At 44.5% G+C, this 22,486-nt stretch overlaps 1 protein-coding gene across 2 annotated transcripts in view; it reads left to right on the top strand.

Moving 5' to 3' along the window:
* The first annotated feature begins 1,508 nt into the window (after positions 1-1,508).
* Positions 1,509-22,486, top strand: part of PTPN1 (protein tyrosine phosphatase non-receptor type 1) — a 31,655-nt gene continuing 10,677 nt past the window's right edge. Inside the window, exon 1 of one of the 2 annotated variants that reach the window (XM_053993209.1) lies at positions 1,509-1,648. In XM_053993209.1, coding sequence (XP_053849184.1) covers positions 1,586-1,648 — 63 coding nt within the window. In that variant the 5' untranslated portion in view covers positions 1,509-1,585. Of the gene's footprint in view, positions 1,649-16,751; positions 16,805-22,486 lie in introns of those variants that run through there. The other variant, XM_053993210.1, reaches the window with a different exon arrangement.

Raw genomic sequence — 22,486 nt, 5'->3', positions numbered from 1 at the left:
GGTCCGAGTGTCCTGTGAGGGGGGCTGAGGGAGCTGGGAAGGGGCTGAGCCTGGAGAAAAGGAGGCTCAGGGGGGCCCTTGTGGCTCTGCACAGCTCCTGACAGGAGGGGACAGCCGGGGGGGAACAGGGAACAGGGACAGGAGGAGAGGGAACGGCCTCGGGCTGGGCCAGGGCAGGCTCAGGGTGGGCAGCAGCAGGAATTTCCCCATGGAAAGGGGGTCAGGGATTGGAACTGCCCAGGGAGGGTTGGAGTGCCCATCCCTGGAGTGTCCAAGGAAGGGCTGGAGGTGGCACTCAGGGCTCTGGGCTGGGGACAAGGTGGGCACTGGGCACAGCTTGGACTGGATGGTCTTGGAGGGATTCTATGATTTGGCATAAATTGGTATCTGCATATTGTGAGGGTCTCAGTTTTCTAGCCCTGGGTATCATTGCATGTGAAAGGAAAGCCAGAATTCCATAGCACATCCATCAATTTGCTGTGCTTCGCCAAAAGGAGAGTCATAACGAGTGTCACTCTGCAAATTGCTTCTTACTTCTTTTATACGGGCATATACAGATAAAAGCAAATATTTATGAAGTAGTCTACCCACTCACAAATTTCCAGTTATTTAGGAAAATAATTTCTTGAACCAGACTGACATGTTTAAAATGTTACCTGTCACACATACTGCCATTGTGGTGGACAGAGATTTATGAAGAAATGTAAGATACGCTGATTTTTGAGGTTACTCTGTGAAATCTTCAACCAAACATCAATGTTTGGGATATATGACTTGGGATATCTGTATCTGTATGGTTGGAATGTCTGGATTCAAATCCAGGACTAAGGATGGGGGCTCTCTGAGACGTGTAGGCTACAACTCCATTTGGAAATGAACGGCCTTATGAAAAAGCTGAGGTAGACTGATAGGTTTATCTCCTTGAGGTAGACTGATAGAGGTAGACTGATAGGTTTATCTCCTATCCAGAGCAGCTGGATAGCTCTGGCCATTTCGGAGCAGGAATGCAAGCACCAAGAGGAGGTGATCAAATACCATGCGGAGCTTGTCCATTTCCTTAGACCAAACGGTATGGGGCAAGCGACACAACTGACTTCATTCCGTGCAAGGGTGAAAAACCCTCTCCCATCTTCTGCCTGCAGCAAGGGAGAAGGCGCTGCCCGCCGCTAAGCGAGCGCACGGACGCGCACCCGAGCCCCCCGCGCTGCCACACGGCACTGCCACCGCTCCGCGGGTCCCCTCCGTGCCCTTCACACACCACCGAGCCGCTCCGGGCGGCACAACGGCTCCGCTCCGCCGCGTCCTCGCCGCCGCCCCGCGGCCCCTCCGCCGTTCCCGGGGGCCGGGGGGGGGGGGTCCGCAGCCGGCAGCAGCGGCGGGGCCGCGGGCACGGCGGCGGCCCGGGCGGAGCTCGGCGCCCCCCGGGCCGCGGGGCGGGCCCGGCCCCGCTCCCACCGCCCCGGACGTCGCGTCGCCGGGGCGGGTGCGCAGTTCCGGCGGCAGCGGGAGGGCGGGGGCCGGGCAGAGCCGCCGCGGCCTCGGCAGCAGCTGCAGCCGGAGCGGCGCGGGGGGCCGGGCCCCCGCCATGGAGATCGAGAAGGAGTTCCAGCGGCTGGACCAGGCCGCCAGCTGGCCCGCCATCTACCAGGTGAGGGGCAGCGCCCGGCCGGCTCTGCCCCGGCACCGGGCGGGGAGCGCTCCCGCGCCCGCTCGCTGCCTCCGCTCCCCGCGGTGCCGCCGGTGCTGCCCCGGCCCCGAGGGCCGGCCCTGCCCTGCCCTGCCGCCCCCGCTCGTTCCCCGCCTCAGGGGGCGCCGCCGCTGCTGCCCCCGCTGCCCGGGCGGGCGGGACCGCGGCCGGGGGGCCCCGCTCGGCGCTGCCCGCCCCGAGGAGCCGCCGCGGGCGCGTCCATCCTCAGCCGCGCTCGCCCCGCGGGGACCGCGCTCCGCAGGAGCTGCTCGGGCTGCCCCTCCCGAGCCGCGGATCCGTCACCGCTGCCGTTGGCTTACAGCAGAGAAGCAGCGAATGCGTTTTGCTTTTCGGTCACCTTAATCAAAGAACAGGGCCTGAAACAGCCTATTAGCAATGCTTGCGCAGCTAGCTGGTACTGGGTTTTTATTGTGTCGCTTACTGCATTTAGGGTTTTTTTTTTTTGTGATATTTAAAACAGCGCTGTGACAAACGTTAATGCTTGCAGTAGTATTTGCCTTCTGGATCCGGCTTCGCATACAAGCCACAGAAGTTCGTGCTTTTATCTTTAAAAGTTCTTCACACCTTTATCTAAAATGAAGTTTAGGAGAAGCTGAAATACATGAATGACTGGGCGGATGTGTTCAGTCAGATCAGGCAGCGTTGCTGTAACATCCATTTGAATGTTTAAGCTGGTATATTGCATAAATGAATGACTTGAAGTTCATGTTTGCACCACAGACGTTGAGCTTTGTTCCTTTCAGTGTGAATTTCTCTGGCAACACACCATCGAGGGGAGTTGTATAAAAGTGAAATAAAAGGACTTCAGTTTCAGAATCGCAGCAGGCAAGTTTTAACAGCAATAGCTTGCAGGGTGAGCGTCTTCAGTTGTCTGGCATTTGGAGAATAAGCATGACATGTGGAGCCTGCTTTTCAGAAGGTCCATTTCCTACATTTCCCTGCCGAGTGGCAGTGCTTGCTGACTGTATCAGTTGAAAGTCATGTGGATATATGACGTTATGTTTTTGCTGAACTGTTCTGGATGATTTGGTGTCTTGCAGGCTTAGTGCTCAGGAAATGATTTTGAGTAACAGAGCTTTGTAATTGAAGTGGTACGTTTCTACAGGTACAATTTAATTACAGAAGTGAAGTATCGAAGTACAATGAGGGAATGGCCCATTTTCAATGAGGGATTAGCATTCAGTGATATTTTTGTCCTGCTCTCTTTGAATGATATGACTCAGTGGCCTGCTCAGACTGTGGCACAGCATGAGCTTTGATTGAGGACTAAAATTCAATTTAAAAAAGGACTGAAGTGATTCTTTGATTTGCATCCAACTATTGACAAGCACAGGGGGTGGGATTTTTACTTGTTTGTTTTTTTTTTTTCCCTGATTGATTAGTAAATATGTGCATCTATGTCATGAAATTCAGTTTCTCAACTGCATCCTGCTTTTAAGTAAGCTGTTGGAAATGGCATCTTGGCAGGTCGTGTACATCTGGAAGGACAATGTACTTGTCTACGAGCTGTGCTTTTGGTGTCTGAGCTGTGACATTAGCAAAGCAGTTTTCCTACAAGGCTGGTTTTTGCTTGAAGCATGCAGTAAGTAGAGCAGTGTATGTGATTGGTGCAGAAAAGCATCTTCCCCCAGGGTCATTGTACCATGGTACCTCAGTGTAACCGAGGTTGTAACTGCTGAAATCCAGAAGTGCTCACCAGTGCTGCAGGTGAAGCATTCTGCAGCTTGCCTCAGTGTGTTACCTCGAGATCCAGCACAGCATCTCCAGGAGGAATCAGCAGCAGACAGGGAGCTGTGGCCAAGGGAGACGTGTCTGGGTGCCGCACGGCTTGGAAGGGTTAAAATTGTCCGTGCTTCTTTTTTTGTGGACGAGCGGAAGCTGTGTTCAGCTATGATAGTACAGTTGTGAAAGGACAGAATTGAGATGACCTCCTTTTTTCAGCAGGAGTAATCCCAGGATGGGGACACAAACATTTTGAAATGAAGACCTTGTTTAGGTGATTTTGTGACGATCATGTCTTGGGCACTGCACAATAGTGGAACCATTCTCTGTACAGCTGGTCAGAACAGGGTGAACAGTGATGAAGTTCTTCGTGTTTTGTTATTCTAGGGTTTTTTTTGAATGTTTGTTTGGTTTTTAATACCTATTTTTATCCCTTACTTTTCTCTAGGTTTGCTTGTTACAAGAACTATGAGCCATGAGATTCTGTGGAGGTTGTTCAGGGACCCAAGTGAGAAAAAGAATTGCTAAGGTTCTGGCTGTTGCTTGTGTTTTAGAGAAACATAAGCGTAAGAAAGGCACATTCAAATTAAAATCCTCCATAAAACAGTAAGAGGAATGTGAGCTTTACCATCTACTAACGGTGGTAAAGGTGTGCAACAGAAAAAAAATGCTTAAGGGTAAGTGAATGATATGCACCCTGCAGAAATATCATTAGAAGTATCTATTGGAATGAGAAGCATTCACTCTGGAGATGTCACAATGAAAAACCCATACCCCAAAGCTAAGGAAAGCACAGTTCAGGCTCTTAGAGAAGGGAGGAAAAGTAGATATTTGTCCAGAATATCAAAACAACTGGTGGGTATCATCAAAACAACAGTGACTGGATTGTCATTTGCTCACAGTGAGTGCAGTATCAGATTTTCATAGTGATTTTACATGCAGAAGTCTTTCAGAACTTTAGGAGATACTTTAGTTTCTAACTTCTTACACAGGGTGATAGAACGAGATATTATCTTAAAAACACATCCCTCAAATACAGATAGAGTTGCTTCTTGTGTTTAAATAAACCAGATATGTTGACTTTAGTATGTTGGCCAATGATATTAACTTTGATGTGCTTATCAGGGGCAGTAAAAATACCTCTGAATTATTTACTGATGTAAATTCAACTGGGGATTCCGTTCACTATGGATGGAGGCAGAGCTGACGTTTGGGGACCGCTCATGCAGAGTTGTCCATGTGAAGGCAGCAAAATGAAACTCAAACGTACATTCTTTTCTAGTTTGTATAGTTAGTGGAGTATATAATAAGAACTGGATATAGTTTAGATTTTCCAGCATGATTGGAAGTGAGTATCCTGAAAACAGAACTACTTACCTCTGGAAAGCTGAGGTGTAGTTGGAGTTGGGTTTGAGGCCTGTAAATAACTGTTCTCAGTTTCTTTATTCATTTTTGAGAGTCTTTTAACCAAATATTAACATTAATGTTTGAATGCTTCAAACCTCTCCAAGCTAAACTAAAATACTACAGATTATGAAAATGAATGAACTTCATTCAGATTATGGGAGGAAGATAGAAAGGTATCGTGGACATTTTGGATATCCTTCTGTCAAGACGTAAAAGGCATGGGAAGTTTTTTAGGTATTCACTGTCTCTGGAAGAATATTTGTAGAATATTTCCTTATGTAGATGGATTTTGATGCTGGAAGTAAACTGTGAAATGGTTGACCCTGAAGAATTGTAACAGTGTGGTTGTGTTGTGTATTTAAAGTCAATGGACAGGAAGCTTTAGAAGTGTTGTTGGTTTTTAAGCTGCAGCAAGAGTGCAGGCTGCACTCTGAAAGCGTTTGGGTTTCTCCTTTGCTCGGGTGCTAAGCAGCAGATAAATTGTGGCACGAACATGACTTTTGGTAAATGCATCTTTGTGCTTTATTCTGCCAGTTCTAGCTGCAGGTCTCTGCATGCAGTGCCTTGCCAGTGCTTAATTTGTGCTCTGTTGATTCATTTGAGGCTCAGCATAATTGGCTCTGGTTGTGGAAAGCTGGTTTAGAGCTCAGGGTTGCAGGGAGGCTCTCTGTTCCTTCAATAAGCTGAAGATATTCCATGTTTTCCTGTGCTGTACACTGAGTCTTCCTACGTGTGTGCAGGGTTAGTGATGGAGAAGCAAAGTGCCTGTGGCTCCCAAAGTCGGGATCCTCCCTGAAAAGCAGAGCTGCTGTTCAGCTTTGTGCCCTTGGGACTGGCTCAGGACACTCTGCTGCCTGGGTTAGGCTTTACTGCTGGCTCTTTCACAGCAGCACCAGTTGTGGCTGCTGCTGGCAGATCTGAGAATGGCTAAGTCCCATTGTATAAAGCTACTGAGCCACTTGCTCTTGCTTTTTCTACCGAGTTTAAAATCGAAATACTTGAACCCACAGCTTCTGTGATAGTCTTGCTGGAAGCAGAGCATGGAAAAATGGAGCCTGTTATGGTTATCATTTGCTGAAAATTTGGAAATTGTACAATGTACACACAGTGCTCACCTGCTTCTGAGCATTTTTGGAAGGGGTTTATGGTGTTAGTGTGTTCTTCCACATGGTAGTGTTGCCTCCTATGTGTGCTGCAAGCACAGATGCATGAAAGAAAACTGTTAAGGAGAAAGCAGTGCCAAATGATGGTAAATTCAAATAGAAATAGCCCTTGTAAGCAGAGAATAAAATGTGGTAGTGGTAGACCAAATATTTTTCAAACTAAAATAACTTTCTAAATATACTGGGTAGGTTTGAAATAACAGTTCATCCTACAGTTAACTAAACATTAAAATAAAATGTTTTCCTGTAATACTTGCTTTGCAAATGGACTTTCTCCAAGGTCTCTCTGTAGTTGAATCTTCAAAAGATGTGGCTTACGCTGAAATATCACTGCTACTTTCTTGTAAACATGAGAATTACCAGGTTTTAGATCAGTGTCACTTGCACGAGCTAAGTATGTGTTTGGGTTGTGAATTTAGCCTCGTTAAATACCTGAGGATACTCAGTGATTCCTTACTAAGTGATTGCTTCTCTGCAGTGCTCGTAAGGAACACACACTTGGTCTGATGGCTGGGCTTGGATGTTTGCAGCTCTTACCATTGAGGTTTTCTGAGGTTTTTTTAGTCATTGGTCAACTTGTTTCATGTTGATTTGCAGAGGAGGTGGTTTTTTCCTCTCTGGTGCCAGGAGACATGCCCTTGCTGGTTTGACTGGGAGAGGCACTTTGATAGAGCATCCAAATGCCTTTGTGTGTTCACTTTGTAGATCGTGTAGTACAAATGCCAGTTCATTTTCTACCATACTCTGTGAATTCAGATGTGCTTTTTCTCTCACCCACGCAGAATATAGCTAAGATTCAACAGCTTGCCTGTCAAATTATACCAAGAAAAACTGGTAAAAGTGATTCTTGGAAATGCATGTGATTCTGCTAATAGTGATAGCTGATCTACTTTGAAATTGGGTTGTATCTTCTGCATTTAAGAAAGCAGGTTCATAGAACAGTAGCAAAAAATTTACATCCTGGTTGGGAAGGAAAATGAGCTGGCATAATATGAAACTTTTAGAAATGTTTTTCTATTCTTTCTTGCTTTTAATTCTGTACACTTTCCAGGTGTACAGTTGTCTCAGCTCTTGGTTGTTGTGGATGCTTTAGGAACATGTAGTTTAAGGGCTTAAAAGTCACCTTCAGCACTGAGGGTGAAGAGATAGTGGTGAAGATTTACCTGTTTCACTAATGATGAAGAGATCATTTAATCAGATTTGCATTGTTCTGTGCAGTCTTTTTCTTCTCCTTAGAAGAATAAGTTTCAATAAGTTCAAATAATTTCTACATGAACAGAAATAGAAAATAAAGCAACAATACAGCAGCTTTTGCATTCTGTCAGTTTAGGCAGTTACAGAAGGACCTCTGTGGAGTACAGGGGTGAGTGTGGGGCTGGGCAGACCTTGCTGCAGGCAGAGGAAACCCTCCCCTCTGGGCTGACAGCTCTCTGTACTTCATGTACTAGAATAATTGCTAGTTCAAAATGCTACTACCTGGTGCTATCCTGACCTTAAAGCAGCTATTGTATTTGTGATCTGTCAGGTGCTTTTGCTTGTATCTGAAGTTCCCAGAATTTTATGCTGCTTCTGTCAAGTACTTGATTCGTCAAGTACTTGATGCTGAGAGCCATCCTACAAAAGACACTCTGTTTCTCAGATTCTTTATATTTATATGGAACAAGTGTTGTACACATAAAGAGGAATGTTCTCATAACCTTCTTCCCCTGTGCACAGTTCAATGAGAATTGCTTGTTTATACCATTCCTGATCCCACAGTAACAGGTTACAGTAGCATAAACAGCGTGACCTTTTAATGCGATGGCAGGAAGTAAAATGTGAAATCTATTTTAAAAATGCATCTTTGACTAAGGAAGAGTATACTTCCTTTTTCTGACAGGAAAAATAACCCATGCTCGTTCAGAAGATCTCGATTCCATTTTACTGTGTGGGGTCTATTTTTTCCAGTCTTCTGTACAGTCATTGCAGCTGCTTGAAGTAGGACTGAACCTCTGCCATCCTCATGTGGAATTGTATCTCCTTTCTTAACATTTGCACAACCATCAGTGACTAAAGATGGGGGCTACAGGAAAAACACAACTCTGACACAAGCAAGAGGTTTTAGTAAGAGGAACTTCTTTTGGAAAGAAGGAAAGGGTGGGTCATTGGAGCAAGAACTGGAAAAAATACTACATAGCTAAAATACATATTGCTAAAATACATATTGACACATTTGACAGAATTTCCTCATATTTCTGGAAGTGGAAGAGATATGGGGAATTCTACCCAGTAAAGGAGTGGAGGTGGACAGCCACCCAACTCTGGAAAATGTTTTTGTTTTCTTCCTTAAGAGTTTAATTAAATTGGAAATCGACACTGTCACTTCTTTCTTAAACTTCTGCCAATGGAGAATTTTCAGAGTAAATCGCAGTTGCTACCTAGAGCTTTGTGGTCTGTGGGATGTCACGAACAAGAATCATGTTTCAGCTGTATTTTTTTTTCATTCCCAGTACTGAAACCTTCTCAGAACTGGCCTCAAGTGTTCCATGAGCAGAGCAGATCTGCCCTCGTGCTGTTTCAAAGCTCCTGTAGGGAATGTGTGCAGGACAGGGGATGTTGGAACCAAGAAGGGCCTTCCTCTGATCCCTGCACATTCCTGAGCTGGGGTGGCATTGGGAGGGCACTGAAGTTGCAGGGTTGGTGTGAGCACTGGGGCAGCGCTGCTTGGCACTGAGCAGCATTGCCTGCCTGGCTCATCAATGACTTCCCTTTGGAAATCATTCCCTTTGCCTTCTGTTCTGCAGCAGTCCCTGATACCTGACAGCTCCTGAGAGATACACCAGGAGCATGTGGCACCTGGCTGGGAGCAGCAGGGCACGGCAGCTGCTGACTTTGGGCACTGCTGGCCTGGGAGAGGGAAGGTCTGATCACTTGGAGGTGCAAAGGCCACGCTGCTCAGCCCTTCTGTGGAGAAGGGCTCAGGGACAGGGCTCCTTTCAGGGGCCCTCAGCTTCTGGAGCATCTTTGCCCTGTGTCCGTCAGACTCATCTGGTGCTCAGTAGAGGCAAAAGATCGGAGCAGGAGGTTGAAAATATGTGAAATCTTTAGAGCTGCTAAGTTCCTGGATTTATTAGCCCACGTGAGAGCATTAGTGGAGAGGTCTAAACCCACCAGTCTTTTTAGAGCCTGTCAGGAAGCAGACGGAGCAGAAAGGTTTCGTGGAAACTACTGCCTTATGTCTTATCTGTCATTGATTTTGTGTTTGTAATTTGTGTAAAGCTGACCATCAGGAGCCTCCACTGGGAGCCAAGCCCATCAGACAAGGCTTTGCTTGGTCACCCACACAATCCAGTGTACAGGATACTCCTCTGTGAGTGACTGGCTGACAGCAGGAAATTCCTTGTGTGCTGCTCTGCCTGCTGAGTTCTCTACCACATGAAATTTGGGGTGGTAAACTGTTATGTGCTTATTATCTTCTAAGAATAGCTAAATAAGTTAATATTGCTACTCAATTAGGAGCAAGCATTCAAACATTTACTGCTTTCATGTAGTAACATCTACGTCTTTTGGGTTTTCTTCTTCCAGAGTCTTTGCTAACAATGTGTTCTGCATATTAAACTCTCTCTACAGGCAAAATTGTCTTGAAATACTTACAGAAGAATAATATAATCTAAAAATGCTTTGCCCTCAGCAGTGTTGATATTAAAGGAGGCATTTGTGTGTGATTCTGATAGTTGATAACTTTTATTTGTGGATCAGTGCTCAGAAGCTTTTGGTGTAGCTGTCTTTTGGGGGTGGGGAATGGAAAGGGTTGTGATAGATGTGAAGGGTTTATTTAAAGATATTCACTGCATTTTTTAGTATTATTTTTTCTGTAAGTGTTCCAGATCTGTTCTACAGCTGCGAATGAGGATTTGAGGTAGACACTGGGTGATAAAGCATGTTTAGTCACAACTGATAACTGGCTTTGGCTGGCAGGAAGTGGAACACGATGAGCAAGAGTCTGGTGGAGCCCGGGGCGTGGTGGGTTCAGTGCAGCTCTGTCTGGGCTGGCAAGGAGTGCTGGAAGTAATAGCAGTCATGTGTTTCCAGACAGGATACTGCCACTACAAGAGGTAGAAGTTGTGAGGGTTGCTTGGCTGTGCTAAATCAGCTGGTTTAGTTCTCAGAATTAATTATTTTTAACTAGCAGGATGAGTAGATGTATGAAGTGGCAAAACTGTTTATCTCATCTGATGCACACAACTGAGTCTCACTGCAGTCTGTTTCATTAGCATGGGGAGCATTCAGCAGTCCTTTGAAGGCCTGGCTTGTCAAGTTTTGCAGTCTTTTTCATGTGCTGGAGTGCAGAGTGGGAATCTGTCCTGCATTCGGATGTCTGTGAGCATTTGTCTTCATTATGTGATGTCCCTGTTTAACACTGACATTTGTTTTTATAAACTCTCAGTTGCTTTCAGATGAGAAGATGTCCTGACAGAGGGCATGAAAGCTCTCTGTCCCTGCAGTGACAGTTCAAACATCCTCTAATAACACAGGATTGGTTCTGTCAGTGTCTTGAAGCATTGCTTTGCAGCTTGGAGAACTAAAAGTACTGAATACATTTGAGCTTGTAAGGTCTGGCTGGTTTGGGGTTATGGGAGGGGTTGTCTTTGTGCCAGTTCCCAGGCTTGTTGGCCATAGGTGGATTTTCTTACACATCTACATCTCTGCTGTAAGTATTTAAGGGTTAAGTTTCCCTTTCCAAAAAGTGTATTGGCTTTTTCTCTCTGACCTTTAGAGCAGTTTACTACCCTGGAAGTAGTTGCATAAACATTGTGCTTTTATGTGCAGCTTCTTTTAAACCTTGGTGCAGAGCAGAGGTGCGCAGGCATCCTGCCCCAGATTTTTTCCCCTCTCCAAAACCTACTAAATTAGCCTTCACAGCACAGTGCTGTTACCACACCAGATGCAACAGAATATCCAGAGTTTAGAGACCTCCCACTACTCTTTCTGAAATGTTTCATTTATAAAGGCAGGTATTCTCATTTGATCAGGTAAAGGCCAACTCCCCTCCACCTGGAGCATTCAGAAGAGCCTGCCTTGAAAGGTAAAGGCAAGGTCCAGTTCCCAGCTGCTTCAGATGAGAAAGGTCCTGGTTCTAACACAAGTAAACTGTTCACTATTCTAACACAAGTAAACTGTTTACTACCTTGAAACACACAGCTGGGGGCTGGGCAGCCCGTGCTGTCCCCACCACTGCCACCAGCCCTTGCAGGGCACACCAGTGCCACAGGTGTGGGCAGCGGTGTTTGCCTCACCCCAAACTCTGCTGGCACTGGGAGCTGGGCAGCTCAGAGTGCTGAAAGGTTTAATATTAACCTAGCTCACTTAGGTTGCTTTCCTAAACACAAATCAGACAGTCATGTGGAAAACCAGGAGTATCCTAATTCTGCTTTATCTAACATCTGTTTTCAGCAGTACTGTTTGTTCTCAGCAGGTTTTTGTGTGCACTGCAGTAGCTTGGCAACCTGTAGGTTGCACCATTCAGTGAATTCAGTATGGTTTTAATCATCACTACGATTTTCCTTTCCAAATTTGAATATTCTAAGTACAGTGGAGTGGGCATCTGTAATTATAACTGCAACCAGCACGTTAAGCAGATCCCAACTGAAGCAAGCTGTTCATGCAAATTTGTAATCCAGCAAGTTCCTTCAATTGCTGTCCGAAAGCCTTTCTCAAGGAAAGATACCTAGAACTTCTTTCTGGAAAAGTTAAGCAGTTACAGCTACTTTAAGTTCCCAAAGAGGAATTTGGGCAGATGGCTGAGAACCAAAGCTACTGAAAGCAGGGCTGGTTGCTGGTTCTGCAGCAGGAGCAAAGCTCAGGTTTGACCTTTCCCTGCATGCAGAGGCATGAACCTGCATTGTGCAATCCTGGTAATTGTACATTCTCTTTAAACTCTTGGAATCTTGTTAGGTTAGAAATGGTAAAAAGCTTTTAGTAGCAGTGTAATGAGCATGCTTTGGCAGAATGAATCTGTAGTTCCATTGCCTGTTGAGTTACTAATGGCCAACATGGTGAAACATTCTTTTGCCATGGATTAGAACTTGCTGGAGTTTGGTCTTATACCCTTAATTGCAGATAGAATGCAGACCCACTTACATGATGGAGCTGGTACCTGTTTGACATATGGTTTGTAATTTTGAATGCATGGGGTTCCTTGATATTAAATAAATTCAGTTTTCCCCCTCATACATCTGACTTAAAGTCTGCATCTCAAGAAAGCCAGTGAAGCAGCACACGGTACAAACATCTTCCAGGAAATGAAGTTTGCCACTGAATAAGATGTAGATAATGATATTTTGTTAATAGGTAAAGCAGAGTTCACAATTTCCTATATAACAATTCCTCCACTCCCTTTCTGGTGTGTTTTAGTACTTCCTCTACATACAACCTTATATGTTGGAGAATTTTTGTGGAATTAGTAGAAAGTTGGAAATATGGCTGTTGCTTGTCCCATAGTATTCTAATTAGAAAAATAACACTGACATGGTGTGAACATGGGCCCCACTGTAGTAATGGTGACTATTTCATTAATGTGTGCTTATACATTAGAAAGTTCAGTCTAGCTTTTAGAGATTCACATTGGGGTACCCAGTGTCAGTGAAATTATTTATGTAGCCATGAGGGAAGAGAAATTTGCCTTTTTTTTTTTTTTTTTTCTTTCTGACTGCTTTGTGTTTCAAAGTAGTAAAGAGTTTACTTGTGTTAGAACCAGGACCTTTCTCATCTGAAGCAGCTGGGAACTGGACCTTGCCTTTACCTTTCAAGGCAGGCTCTTCTGAATGCTCCAGGTGGAGGGGAGTTGGCCTTTACCTGATCAAATGAGAATTCCTGCCTTTATAAATGAAACATTTCAGAAAGAGTAGTGGGAGGTCTCTAAACTCTGGATATTCTGTTGCATCTGGTGTGGTAACAGCACTGTGCTGTGAAGGCTAATTTAGTAGGTTTTGGAGAGGGGAAAAAATCTTTGGGGCTCTTATAATATGCAAAGTAATTAGAGGTTACAGTGAACACGGCTGTTTCTGGCCAAGCTGACTAAGCTAGGAATTCAAATTACTATTTTTAGCCACCTTACAAGGTCTCTAGTTTTCAATTATACCCATGCTATTGCTTCTAAAAATTATATTGTGTATTTATCACCCTGACAATAAGCATTTTTAGTGCAACCAGTCCATTACTTTTTAAATCGAACAAAGTGTTTGCAGTTCTGTGAGATATTGTGAAGATAGCTTCAAAATCACATTCTGAACTAGTTTCTTTTTTCTACTAAACTTTGTTTGGACCTTTCTGCAAAGATTACTGGATGAGAAAAAGCATTCCTCAAAATCTGAGTTCTGAATAAACCTTCTTCATGCATAAATTTGTTCCTTTAAAAAAAAAAATCAGTCTAATTTTAACATAGCATATGGCAAGCTGGTGTCTAAAACTGCTTTAACTGGCTGTACTTTTTAAATGCATATATAACCTGTTTAACTCCAGATAAATATTAAAGAAAAGCCATTGTAATTAATATTTTCTTCTGTGAACACCAATAGCTTGCTTACTCTAGCCTATAAATTATAATAGATAAAATCTGAGTTTAATTTAGTCAGTGTTGGGGGTAGAAAATGAGGCTTGCAAATTTACTCTGTTTTCACAAAATCCATGTTTCCATGATGATAAGAGACTTTTGAACCAACTCAAATCAAGAAAATAAAATTGAGGCAAACTCCAGAAGTTCTGATTCCTAGGTAAGAATCCTTTGGCTTCTGGTTTTGTGTCATCATGGAAAATAAGAAAATAAGCCATTGAGAGTTAGTCTGGAAGTGCTTTTGTCTTTACAAGGGGTTTCTCACCAAGGCTGCAAGAGGAATGCAGGATTCCCAGGCCTGCCCCTGAACAGTGCTCCCTTCCAGGGCCACTTCTTTTCTCCACAGTGCTCATGATGGGGAAGGGGAGCTCATCGAAAGCTTTCTCCCCTTGCCTCCAGGAACCAGGGAAGAAAAAGCATTCCTACAAGAGCCTACAAAAAAAGTTGCCCAGAGAAATGGCCTCCCTGCTGAAAGGAGAACTCCGGAGCTGTCCCAGCCCAGCTGTTGGTTCCAGCAAAGGGCTGGGTTCCTGAAATGGTAGTGAGAAACACTAAGGTAGAAACGAAGGAGTTGGAGCATCCCAGCTGGGAACGAATCCACGTGGGGAGCACAAGCAGCATCCCTTAGAGCAGCCAGGAGGTGCTGCCTGTCCTGGCTGGGGGCTGTCTTGGGGCACCACTCCTCAGGGAGGCTCCTCTTCTCCTTGGAAGAGAGAGCGTAGATCAAAACCCCTGCTCTGGAATAAGGTCTCATTCTCACTGAAGCCCTTTAATGTTTCAGCAGTCCAAGAAGACAGAGATGTTTATTTTGGAATGTAATGGCAACAACAAACTTGACATGAGGGTATTCAAAGGACAATAGCAGTGATGTGAAAAAATGTGTGGTATTTTGCTTTGTAAACCCTAGAAGTATGTTTTTGTGGCTCCAAGTCTCTGATGAGCAAAGGATTATGTGTGTGCACATTCTCACAACCAGCCCGTGTTTTCCCTTTGCAGCAAGTGCTGATGGTGTGTTAACAGCATAACAAAAAGAATTGATGATAAGTCTTGGAGTGTACAAAGTCTGCTGCTTCCCCTGTTACTCACTGCCTTGCCTGTGGTTTTGGGAGGTGTTGTAAGGTGCCAAGTCAAGTTGTCGAGTTTGTAATGAGCTCGATAAGTAAATATGGGAAGTGTGGAGCTCTTTGACAACTCAGATTTTTTGTTTTGAGGCACGTGTGGTTCTGTAAGGCCTCTCTGACATCGGTGAAGGTTTTGCTCTGACTTTGTGTAGACATCTCTGATTCCACCTAGTTTGTAATACTTATTTTGAGCACCCACCAGAATTTCTGAAGCCAGATTATTTCCTGTTTTCAAGTAGTAATGTAAACTTCTTTGGTCTTCATTACTGGTAACCCCTTCAATGTAGTCAATGGCACCTTTCAGGAGGGGTGTCTGTTTTCTTCTCTTGGAACCCCCTCACCTCTCTGCGACTGAAGCAGTGCTGCAGAACGGGCTGAGAAGTGTGAGAAGCATTGTCCTGTTTGCTGAAGCCAGGGTTAGAAATCCTTGTGATCTTATTCAGGGAATCACGTGCCTTCCAGGGAATTGTCCTGGTGCTAAATGTATGGGTATAAAATCAAACTGAAAAAAACCCCAACATTGCCACTGGGAGACCATTAAAAACCTTCTCTTTTTCTGACTTGTTAGGATTGCCTTGAGGATTAGAACTACAGAATGTCCCAAAGCTTGACAAATAATTTATCTCTGCTGGATAAGCAAAAATGATGGATTTAGGAGAGATGATGACTTTGTAGGAGCTGGAAGTTTTAGCCACACCACAGGTGCTGCTCAGGTCTTGTGTGATTGTAGGTCCTGTGCCTGTCCCTGAGGGAGTCCCAGCCTTACTCCTGACTAAACTCCCTGCTGCTTCATGGCTGCTCCCTAATTAGTTTCAATTAGGGACGAAAGGGAAAGCTAATGAGTTGGTGAGGTTGTGTTCCCAGGAAGGTGTGCTTGGTGTTTTGGGAGCGTTTAAAACACTTGTGCTTTTCCTTCAGCTCCTGTCCCAGAAGAGGGTCGGGTTCAGCAGTGGGCTCTGTGCTGGCAGCCTGCGGAGGGAAGAGGATCGTGTGTCAGGGCAGCTGCAGTGTCTGGGCAATCACCCTTTGCTGGGGAGCTCTGGGCCGTGTTCTGCTTTCATGGCTAAGTTCATAACACAGCAGGAGGATGGCTGTGAGCTCCTGTGGGCCGTGTTGTGGGAATGGCCCTCGTGGTGGAGCTGCCTCTGGCCACCCTGGAGCACGGAATCTGTTCTCAGGCTGAACTGGGTTTTCTCTGTACCTCCTGGTCATGCTGTGTGCTAGGCAGGTACCTTACAAATTACCTCTCACAAATGGTACCTTATGTTGAAAATTGTCCCAACGAGGTTCAGATCACTTGGGAATGGCAAACTGGCCTTTTTTCTGTGACAGTGCTGGTATTTTAGCAAATTCTGCATGTCACAGATGAGCAGATGTCGCTGTAGATGGGGAATGCTGGACTTGTCTCATCTGTTATTGTGACCAGTATTTTTAAGATACCAGTTGGTAACCTAGACATGTTAAACTCATGTAATCTCCAAAAGGATTAAAAATAATGCTGTGGTAGTTCTGCATCTATGTGAGTTTAAACTGCTGTTGAGACAACTACACGAATGTTGGCATTTCTTTTTTGAAAAATAAATCGAACATTTGCAATCTTATTGTGTTTCTTTAAAATGTTTGTCCTGAGTGAAATGACTGTGGTGTTTGTTAAGCAGCTAAAGTGCTGTGCTGTTTGTTTGGCTTTTAGTCAACACACTTTCCAGGAAAAGGTGAAAGGACACAAACACCACAGACGAGTTTCGGTTGTAGCTCAGTGCATGTGAAGTGCACATCTTATTCTCAAGTGAAGGCTCTTCTTAAAAATCTTCATTGAGGCTTAGTAGGAAGAGTGGAACTCAGAGCTGGTTGCTTTCAAACTCACTTGTGATATTACTCATGGAGCCCAGAGAGCTTGTTCTGTGTCTGTGTGCTCCTGCTCATTGCAGTGGGGCTGGCACAGGTCATTAGCTGAGTGTGTTAATGACTGTGACAGTAGATCCAGTACTAAGCCATGTCCTGGACTCTCTTCAGGCAGAAGGTGATAACGTCCTTCTCTGCTGGGACAATACCTAGTTCTGCAGTGGCCTTTCAGATTCCTCCTCAGATGCAGGTAATGCCAGATATTCTGCAAATTTGTGTTCTTTCAGTGGGCACTGTGCCAGCATGCCCAGCTGAATAGAAGAGCAGGATGTGTTCAGAGCCAGGAGTCTTGGATGCATACACTAGGATCAAAAATGGGAGAAAAGGAAGAAGAATCTGTAAAGATCTGTTTAGCTTTTAACTGGTAAGACCTTGAACGTGCTACCTGGTGAGGAAGCAGGACTTACATTTGATTATCTTATTTACTTACTAATCAAATTAGTTCATTTATTTTAAGATTACATGGTGGTAATGGATGATGCAACATTTGGGGGAGATAGTACAGTCTTGCTTTCTTAACATTAACTGAGGTTATCAGCACAGTGTCTCTGAAAGAGAGTAAAGGGCTCTGAGTGAGTATAGGTAAAAATTCCATGGTAAATTATTCCATGGTTGCTATTTCATGAAGGCAGAGCTCCCCTTGAGAAACTCTAAACTACCTGCAGTGGGGGCATTTCATGTCCTTTTGTTTCCAATTTGAAACATGCCATTTGCAGCTTGTCTAAATTCTAGAAAATACCTTGGTTATGCAGCACATGGAAGGGTGTGAGAAGTGTTCCTCATCCCTCACATTCTAACATTTGCAGGGTTCATGTTTTTTTTTTGTCCTCTGAAGCCTCCAAAGCCTTGGGTTTTGTTGGTGGTGGTAGCTCTGTAAAAGCTATAATGCTCTTAGATGGCTTGTGAGATGTCAGAATGAAAATATTAGGTATCTAGGAAAGCAGGACTGTTTATAACCACAGTTGTCAGTCTGTGAAGCCTGGAATACCCTACGGGCCAGCAATGATACATTTTTAAATTCACACAAAACCCATACTGCAAACAAATTAAGGTCTGGATTTGCTAGGCAGACTAAACTCCTTTAGGAGTTTTGTGGATATCTGGTCTGTGGGATACACCAGTCTGTTTGAGATGAGGTTAAACCAGAGCTCTTTGTGTAGAGACCCCTAATGTTTGGGCAAATCAAGATGTGGATCTCATCGTGGTGGTTATTTCTCTTACAGAAGAAGAAGAGCAGCTGAGTTAGAACCTCTTGACACTTTAATGAGAGTGTGGTTTATTTCCTGGCACTGACTTCATTTGATGATACAGATAGCAAGGCTTTGCTTTTGCACAGCAGCTGTGGAGAAAAAGCCGTTTTGCATTCTCAAACGTCTCTATCCTTCCAATAATGTCCAAGATGCACTTCTGGAGCAGATTGAGTATCTGGGAGGAAAAACAGAGATGGATGTGAAGAAGAAGAAGGGAACTTGACTTGTTTTCTTACGCTGATGCTCCATTCAGTTGTTTCCTGTTTTGGCAGTGAGTAGATGGCTACAAAACAGCAGAAGTAGAATGTTCCTGCCAGCAGCTCTGAACTTCTTCTGTTATGGGTCATAAATTTCAAGGACAAACTATATTTTGAACTTACTGAAATTTGAGAAGTCTCATGCAATTCTTTAACCTGATACTAGAGTTTAGCTCTTTGATTTCCCCGTCTGTGTTGCAACATTCATAAGAACGAGAACTGAAAAATCACTTTTTGCCCATTGCAGATGACACTGAGGCAATCCGAGAATCCGAGCAGCTGAACTGTGCAGTGTTGCTGTGCTTTATGGGCAGCAGAGCCTTCCTTCTGGGAACATGCAAAATAAATGCGCTGGTAAAGTTTGGAAGTGGCACAGGTCTGTGGCTGTCTCCCTTCTGGAAGTACAGCCAAGCCCTGGGAGCCGTTTGGGTGCAGGTGTTAAAGTGAGCACTTAAGGTGTGTGGTGATCTCCCTGATCAAGTGGGTGCAGTACAGGACTGCGGGGTTTGCTGCCAGCAGCCTCTCCAGTGAGGCTGGAGAGTGGGGAGGGACAACCTGCAGTACCTGCTAGCTGTGATAAATCCGGCCCTGGGGAAAAGGAGCCCACTGTGCCACGTGTTGATATGATTTAACATGGCAGTCATGCCCGGTTTGCATTCTCCTGGCGGGTTATTTCCGTGCTCCCAGCAGCTGCCTGGTGTCACAAACCCTCTGAGGCCGCGGCTCAGTGCCCGGCAGTGCTGAATTAGCAGGGGGCTTTCTAGGAAACTGTGTTGCAAGTGTGTGATTTCTTACTTATTTATTTATTTCAACCTCGTGTAATAGTGGTGTTGAACTTTAAACAAGCCTGTCCTTTCCTCTCTGTGCTGCTCAACCTCAGGAAGAAGCTTCACATAGCAGGCAACTGGTTAGTAAGGAAATCAATACTACCATATCTTAGTTAGAAGCCAAACTAGGAGAGCAGATAAAATGTATTTAAAGGGTATTAAAATCCACATTTCTTTCACTTAGCTGGCTAAAACTCTGCAGCTGCTTGTTAAGATTTATGTTGTGTGATGCAGGTGTCTGTTCATTTATCTGATCTGTTGATGACCTTCCTCTTACCTACAAGTTACATCCTCATTTCTTGTTCTTGCCGAAATGCCCTGATGTAAAGCTTAATAGAGGATATGAAATCAAATCTTCCTTGTCAAAGTGGGTTACGTGAGCAGTTGTGTGCTTTATATCTTCATGAAGTTCTTTGTTGGGAAGTGAGTTCAGGGCCTCAGGTTGCTCTCTCCCATGCTGCATCTGGAGACCTTTTCCCATTTGTGTAAAGTGGGTGTTTGTTGTGGATCTCTTGGTACTTGCTGGTTTTCTTGTGCTCTTCTCTACAAGTCTTTGCAACCTCATTGGATTGTAGGGGTATTTCCATTCTGAAACCAGCCTGAGTGACATCTTGGGGAAAGAGCACCTTCCACTTGACTTTATTGTAACTTTTTACTTTTCCACCTTTTCCAGCAGTATCACGTGTCATCATTTTTTCCAGTGGCAGCTTTAAGAGGAAACCTGTTTTTTAAGCTAAGATTACTTTTTTATATGTCTTTATATATAATTTTTGTGAAGTGCTGTCCTTAATGTGAGTGCCTCAGTAGATGGACTAGGAGCAATTCTGTAGCACCTGATAAGATCTTGGCATTTGCTGCTTCCCGTAGGAGCAGGACTGCTAAAATGACAGTAAATTGTTATCTCTGAGTGTGATCTGCTCCAGGGTTTATGGTGCAATTAAATAGTGTGATCAGATTGAGCCCTGCTGCAAGGCTTCCTGGGAGTCTGTCTGGTGAAGCTGAAGACGTTGAGACTGCACCTTTGGTTTCTGTTCTAAATACTGATACACAAATCTACACAGGGTGCTTGGATGGCCAATGGCATGGCCACCTCTTCCTATGGTCTTACATAATATTTACCTGAAGATTTTGGGGTGCATCTTCTCTTTCTGAATCTCCTGCTGGCATCTGAACAGGATGGGGAAGGTGAAGCCCAATGTGCTGTTGTGCTCAGAGCTACAGGAACTTCCCGTTTGAAGAGCAGGGCTTCAGCAGACTTCCTCTTTCCAGCCCTGAAGTATTTGGGGGACAGGGCTTAAAACCAGGAGATGAGTGGCATGAAGTGACTCATGCTCCAAACCCAAAGCATTTGACTTTGGAAAACTGACTTCAGTCCTAGCCCTTCCTCTTTAAAGTTTTATATTGCACGACCTTTTAAATGAAATGTCGAGCTTCCTTTTTGACGGGCAGGATCTCTGCAGTGTGACTGGGTGTGACTCAGGGAGGTGTTTTGTAACCTCATGAATCCCTGCCTTCATCCACTACCTTCAGCTCTCGTGACATCGCTGCCTTCAAGTTCCTCAGAGCACAATAATTCCATGCTGTGAATGAGTGACTTCTCCAGCGTGGGGACCTTGTGGTACTGTTCTGAGCATGTTCTGGACCTCCCCTAGCAGCAGTTGAGTGCTGTCAGTAATGATGTGACTCCAGCAGTGACCAGGACCAGCAGTGGCCACACAGCTCCTGTGGGTAGCTCCTGTGGGCACTGGGTTGTTTCTCTCCAGCCTCGTTCTCTGTTGAAGGCAATTGCATTTCCACTAAAGTCAACTTCATATCCTGGAAGTGACCTTGGGTGATAAATTTTCTTTGGTCACTTTAGATGTTCTAGCAACTTCTGTATCCAAAAAAAAAAACCCCAACCAAAACTCCAAACCACTTTCCTTCCACGTTGCTGAGGAGAACACGCCCTGTCTGATGTGCAGGCGTGCCTGCTCCCCAGGACTTTCTGTTTTCCCGTGTTCCTCACGCTCAGCAGTGGGTGCTGGCTGCTGCCTTGCCTGTTGCCATGCCTCCATCCCTCTTTTGTTACCATCCCACCCCCACCCCGTGGTTTTTCCTGTTTCTTGAAACATGCTCCAGAAATACACTGCTGCTTTTAAATAGTCTGCTGAAGGCACACGAGTGACTTCTCTCCATTTTCTCTGGGCCTGTGGGAGCTCAGTATCTCTGGAACTCCATTATTCTCCAAGTACCTTTAGGCAGTGTGGCATCTTGAAAAAGATCTGATATTTGCTGCTGAGGCAATAGCCAGCTCTCTATTCCCTGCATAATAAATTGCCACTTTCAGTTCCTGAAATACTTGATGTTGGTATTGGAATCTGTGGAACTCCTGGGGACTGGCAGTAGTTTGTGTGTGCACATACATGTGGATGCTTCAGTGTAATCTTTTTGTATTAGAGTTCCTTCATATAATTCCATTTTGTAAAGAAGCACTTGATCCATTTACTTTTAAAAGAGGGGACAGGTTTTTTATCAAGTCTGTTAATGGTGTGAAATGAAACTGTGTATTAGTGCTGCTGCTAAAAAAGCCCAGTATTTACAGAAAAATTCCTTAAGGATCTTGGTTTGGTTTGCGTTTTGATGCTTTTATAATATGAATCCTGAGGGGGGGGGAGTTGTGTTGGTATTGGGTGTTAGGGATTTTCAACACACATTTGGGAAATGTGGTTAGTGACCTAGAAAACCATTTTTCCTAGTTCCTTGGTTTTTTCTCTTGTTAATCCTGTACAGTCAGTGCGGAAGAATAAATCCCTGTAAAGTACAAAGTCACCAGCCTAGTGTCAGAGACAAATTTCTGAAAACACCCATTTTAGCTGCCTCATGTGTGAGATATTAGACTGTGGCAGTCCAGATCATATTCTCCAGACTGCATTCTTCATAAGCAGAAATACTGGCAGCCATGTGTTCAGTTATAAAAAGCTGGCAGCTGATGTCAGCCCTTATTTCAGTTTTGGAATACTGTGCTAATTTTGGGCAGGTTTATGTAAATCAGAACTCTTCTCCTGACATGTAGCATTCAAGGTAAATTGGTACATACCTGAATAATGCAGCACAAGAGATAATTGGGTAATGTGCTGCAGTAGATGGCTCACTTGAAAAAATCTTTAGCATTGTACACAATTCTTTATATGCAGAACTGTGCTTGCACAGGATTTATTTACAATGTGAAATTCTGTTTCAGCAAATTGGAGCTAATGTCTAAGGACAGCAGAATTGTTTTTATTTGAACTTCTGAAATTGTCTCAGATAGCTGAGCTGTTACATGCATCTGAAAAAAGCCTGAGAGGACCCTGGTGATCTGTTGGAGGTGCTGCATCTGTTTTAGCTGAGCAGGTGAACTGAGTACAGCTGACTTCTGCCATTGCAGCTCTGACATCGTGCTGATAGCTCAGGATAATGGTGAAAGTGGTCTTACACAAATCACCTCTGTGTGTGTGTGATGGTGGGGGGCCAGGAGAGTTCTTTTCTGCCACTATGAATGTTTTCACTGCTGCTGACT

This window comes from Vidua macroura, chromosome 17 (genome assembly GCF_024509145.1).
Source record: "Vidua macroura isolate BioBank_ID:100142 chromosome 17, ASM2450914v1, whole genome shotgun sequence".
Classification (NCBI taxonomy): domain Eukaryota; kingdom Metazoa; phylum Chordata; class Aves; order Passeriformes; family Viduidae; genus Vidua; species Vidua macroura.
This window is presented reverse-complemented; position numbering and strand designations above follow the sequence as displayed.